We start from the raw sequence: 5,312 nt of genomic DNA on the forward strand, positions 1-5,312 counted from the left end.
GAATGGAAGAAAGTATGCGGGAAGGTGGAGAGAGTGAACAGAAAGGTGATCGGGAAGCCGCTACTATACGCAACGGCCGAATTGGAGGCTGCGGTGAACCCGCTGGTGCCGGCGGCGCCGGTGATGGTGTTGATGAATGGACGTTCTAAACAAGGTTTGTCGAATTTTCTGAATTCGCATGTCGTTGAAATTCCGCGTATGCCTCGTTCAACAATCTACACGCTTCTATGTAAGGCCGACTCCGGAATCAACCTCTGAATGGGTGGTTATTCCTTGATCGTGGCACTACGTTGGCAATTACGTTACTAAAGGTTTGCGGATAAAAAGGAAAAAAAAGGATTTACTATTTCGGTAGGCCTTGTTTCAATTATTTGGTGGTATCTTTTGTTTTCTAAAGTGGCTCGATGATAGTCCCGATCTTGTCAATCAGCGAGGTGTTGGGTCTTTGAAAATGCACTGAACTGTATGTTTATGTGTATGTTACTTGATTGACTGAGCGAATATAGACTGTGAAAGTAATGATCGATAGACTGCGAAAATGACTGACTGAGAAGTAGAACCGGACACGGAATAAGAGCAGAAAAATAATGAGAGCGAGTCTCGCGGTGTCACGGTTTATATTGAGAGTTTCGAAAGGTGATTCTTTGATGGGACGTGTAATTTAGAAAATTGAGGATTCGGGTTAGAGGGATTTTTCTATTTTGATAAGAAATTGGTATCTCGTGTTCCTACTGGCGAATTATTTCCAAAATTTGCTCTGCCCGTACTACAAGTTTCAATCTCTTGAGAACTTATTGATGATACGTCATCATCTTCTCTTGGTTTTAGATCTACGGTCACTCATTGGCGGGTTTAGTTTAAGCTTCTTTTTTTGAAGAGAGGGAGTATTTCATTCATCATCCTTTCCGAACGACTTGGTTATCATTTGTTCGAAAACTCACATTTCCTCCTTTTTTTCTCCAGTTTCTCTTTTGTTAGATACTTGAACGTGTGTTTTCTTGTCTAGACAGTATTTGCTCCAAATTTTATGATCGTCAGCAAAAAATTAAAACCTGCTCCTGTCATGCTATTAGGTACAACTTTGCTTCCGTTCTCCTATAGATGGCTTTAGCGGTAAGTGGTGGTCGAAATAAATAGATCATAGACGTCATACAATAAACTTGGGCATCTGTCAACATATCCCCATAGAAACATTAGTCAATTTGTGTCTGCATCATAAAGTTATTCTCGATTGAAAATGTCAGTTTACGAGTCAAATTCTCGCCATTTGCTGGAGGTTTTAATTTTCTATTTCAATATGAAGAAATCTGCGGCTGAGACTCATCGAATGCTCATCAAATATACTTATGATGAGGCGCTATTAGTGAAAGAACGTGTCGTGAGTGGTTTCAACGCTTCAAGAACAATGATTTTGACGTCGAAGACCGGCATAGCGGTGGAAGAGAGAAGGTTTTCGAAGATGAATTGGAGGCATTACTTGATCAAAACTCAAGTGTCAAAATCAAGAAGAATTGGCACGATCATTGGGAGTGATTCAACAAGCCATTTCAAAACGCCTCAAAGTCATGGGAATGATTCAGAAGCAAGGAAATTGGGTGCCGTATGAATTGAAGCCGAGAGATGTTGAACGGCGTTTGTTTGCTTGTGAACAGCTGCTTGAAAGGCAAAGACGGAAGGGATTTCTGCATCGCATTGACTGGGGATGAAAAATGGATTCATTACGATAACCCCAAGCACAGAAAATCATGGGGAGTTCCCAGCCATGCTTCCATGTCGATGGCCAAACCGAATATTCACGGCTCCAAGGTCATGCTCTGTATTTGGTGGGACCAGCTCGGCGTAGTGTATTATGAGTTATTAAAACTGACTGAAACAATCACAGGCGATCGAATGCAATTGATGCGTTTGAGCCGAGCTGAAAGACAAACGGCCGCAATATAACGAGAGACACGATAAAGTGATTTTGCAGCATGACAATGTTCGACTCCATGTTGCGAAAGTGATCAAGACATACTTGGAAACGTTGAAATGGGTCCTACTCCACCCGCCGTATTCTCGAGACGTTGCTCCTTCTATCACTTATTTCGATCAATGGCACACGGCCTGGCTGATCAGCACTTCCGGTCTTATGAAGAAGTAAAAAATTGAATCGTGGATCGCCTCAAAAGATGACCAGTTTTTTTGACGCGGGATTCGTATGCTGCCCGAAAGATGGGAGAAAGTAGTGGCCAGCGATGGACTTTGAATCATAAATGTATAACTAGTTTTTTATAATAAAGTCTTGAATTTAGGAAAAAAAAACGGCGGAAGCAAAGTTGTACACCTAATATATAATATTTATTTTATCGCTTCCTGTTGTTGACGAGAAAACACTCTTCAACATGTTGTTATGCGTTTGGAAATGTGATTTTTTATTTATTCAGAATCGCTGATCCGTATTTAGATATTATTTATTGAAATTGAACGTTTTTAAATCGAACACTCTCAACATGGTTTGTTGTCATAAATCATCGTATCTATTATCGTGGATCAGGCGATACTGGGTATCTATGTTTTTGCCCATCTTTCCAAAATCGTTGGGAAAATTTTCAACGACACATTTTTTAAATATTGCCACGCACGCCGATTGGTGACCATTAACGTTCACGTTTTTTGTTCGCGCCTTGTCCCAACGATCACCTTGTCGAACGTTCGCGAAACGAGGAAATCCTGGAGTCTTGCCGAACGTAACAATACCTATCTATGTACACTAAATCTCTTTCCAACAAGTAGTTTTCCAGGACGCATCGGAGGTACACCTTTAGCCGCCAAGGCTTCGCGGATTACTGCTCACGGGAACGAATTGAAGGTATTGGCTATGTCCAAGGATGCCCTTGTCCCGCATGACGTCCACCAATTCTCGCAATTTCCGTATAGCATCCACTATCGATCGATGAGGTCTAAATTCATATTGTAGATCGGAAATACCTCCGATAGCGTCCAGGCATTTGTGTAGTTTATCGTTTATAAAATTCTTTCATAGAGTTTCTCCCCTTAAGTAAACAGATGGGCCTGCAGAAACAGAGGAGCAAATCAGATTTTCCAGGTTTTTAAAGCAGGTCCAGTTCTGCTGTTTTCCAGCTTCTTGGAAAGCATTCCTCCTTGATACACGCCATGAAGCAGTGTGCTCACCATGAGGACAGACACTTGGCCGTGACACTTTACCCACTACGCGGCCCGCGATACTGCCTGGGTTAGGCGCCTTACTAATCATAATCCTTTTATATGTCGCTGTGTCCTCATTCTCCGTCATTGTCCACGATTCGTCTCATTCAAGACGAGGGTTCCATTGTACAATCACCGTGTTCCCTCGCGGGAACAGCATGCCCACAATTTCCTGTACTATTTCAGGGGGGAGCGCCTCCTGTAGAGCCGGCGCGTAGTTTTCCCATGACCACTCTGTATATCCCAAGGGTCTCCATCCAGTGTGTCGATCCCCTCCATAGGTCGATCTTCGATCTACGAATCGCGCCTATCATCTTCTTCCTCGCCTTCCTTAACTCATTTCAGAGGTCCCGAACCCCTCCCGCCTTCACGCCTGTGTAAGTCGCCTACGACAGGCGACACATTTAGCCCGCAGTTCGACTATCTCTTCATTCCACCGTAGACTGGTGGTCTACTGGTAGAAGTTCGACGCGGCATGGAAAAGTCCGAGACCTTTTTCAAGGTGATATCTATCCTCCTCACGCCGTCATCCATCGACACATCTCCAAGAAAAGAGACCTATGCCTTGATACTAGCCTCCGATTCCATTAAGTCCGTGTTCAACCTCGCCATATGTTTTACTGATTAAATTTTTTTTGTATGCCATGGCCCTAAAGTTTTAAGAAACAATAGCTGGGGTTGGGATATTTTCAACAACACTAACATTAGTGCCATTTCTTGCAAAACTCTTAAAACTAAATTACACTTCTAATAGAATAATATAATATAACATATGACAATAACGAATTGATGGTTTTCAATTAGATCTGTCTTTAATGTAAGTATTTGGATAGGCAATATTAAATATTAATTTTTTAATAAGAAATTACTAAGAAAATGTAATTTAGATGTTAACGGCTTTGCAATAAAGCGATAATTGTTTTTCATAGCTATGATGATCGAAGTGATGGCTGGAAAATCGGCGGCTGTACATGGATTGGTACACGATGCCACGCCTTTTAGGTTTGATGAAGAGAGTACAGCTGTGGACTACTTTGGGAAATTATTAGAACTTGGTGGTTATAATTATTATGGAACTGAAAGAATGTATTCGGGCATTTATGGATGTGAGATGAATGCCAGTATCTTCTTTGGCATTGTGCATTACCAAAGATTGCGACACATGGTCTCTGACAAGTGGCAGGTAGTTAATTTATATTGACATTTAATGAGAACAGAATTTTTCGTAATACATTGGAAACAAGACTGACATATGAATAAATTAATTAAGAAACGCTTAAACTTAGATATTGGACATAATTATTATTTTCGAAAGTATAATCTGCGTGCAGTTATATATATCTGAAGTAAATATATTTAATATAAATTACATATAGAATTAATATTTCAATATTCAATTTTGATCGTAGTTTGTACTTCTTATTTAAAGGATTTTTTACATTCTTTTTTTATTTTATATTTATTGGGTCATCTAAAAAGTATTCGCGGTTTTTTGTCACTAGATATATGACCATCAACACACATCTAGTGACAAAAAACCGCGGATACTTTTTAGATGACCCAATATATTTCTTTTTGTGTATTTACACTTTGATTGCAATTCCCATTTATTTTTTGTTTTATTCGGTTTTTATATCTATTTTTAATATACATATTTCGATAGTGGGCAACTTTGTTTTTTTAAATTATAACAGTTTAAGACTTTTTTAAGTTATAACAAATGGGCTAAACACATCTCATTTTTAGGTCAGAAGTACCGGACCGATTGATATGCTAACGAGGCAACCTATTAAAGGTCGTCGGCGCGGTGGCGGTATTCGATTTGGAGAGATGGAACGAGACGCTCTGATTTCTCATGGTTGCTCATATCTTCTTCAAGATCGTCTCTTTCATTGCTCTGATAAAATAACAGTAAGTAACAAGATATAATTTTTTATATTCTTTTTTTTAAATATGCTATTATATACTCATTAAGTTTTATGTATACATGATTTAATCATATATCAGATCTGATTATTTAATCACAAATATCTGATTAAAATATTTATTTTACATTTTGATTAATACAATATTATTTCAATATTTTGATAAATATTATTTATTTGCAG

The 5,312-nt window shown here is 39.1% G+C and overlaps 1 protein-coding gene across 2 annotated transcripts in view; it reads left to right on the forward strand.

Annotated features, from left to right (window-relative positions):
• Positions 1–5,312, forward strand: part of RpI135 (RNA polymerase I subunit Rpl135) — a 45,167-nt gene that overhangs the window by 39,561 nt on the left and 294 nt on the right. For both annotated transcript variants that reach the window (XM_011051221.2, XM_011051220.2), the window contains exons 14-15: positions 4,134–4,387; positions 4,951–5,115. In XM_011051221.2, the coding sequence (XP_011049523.1) occupies positions 4,134–4,387; positions 4,951–5,115 (419 nt within the window). The remainder of the gene's footprint in view (positions 1–4,133; positions 4,388–4,950; positions 5,116–5,312) is intronic.

The sequence above is a fragment of the Acromyrmex echinatior genome, chromosome 3 (assembly GCF_024713525.1).
Source record: "Acromyrmex echinatior isolate Ae372 chromosome 3, ASM2471352v2, whole genome shotgun sequence".
Lineage (NCBI taxonomy): Eukaryota > Metazoa > Arthropoda > Insecta > Hymenoptera > Formicidae > Acromyrmex > Acromyrmex echinatior.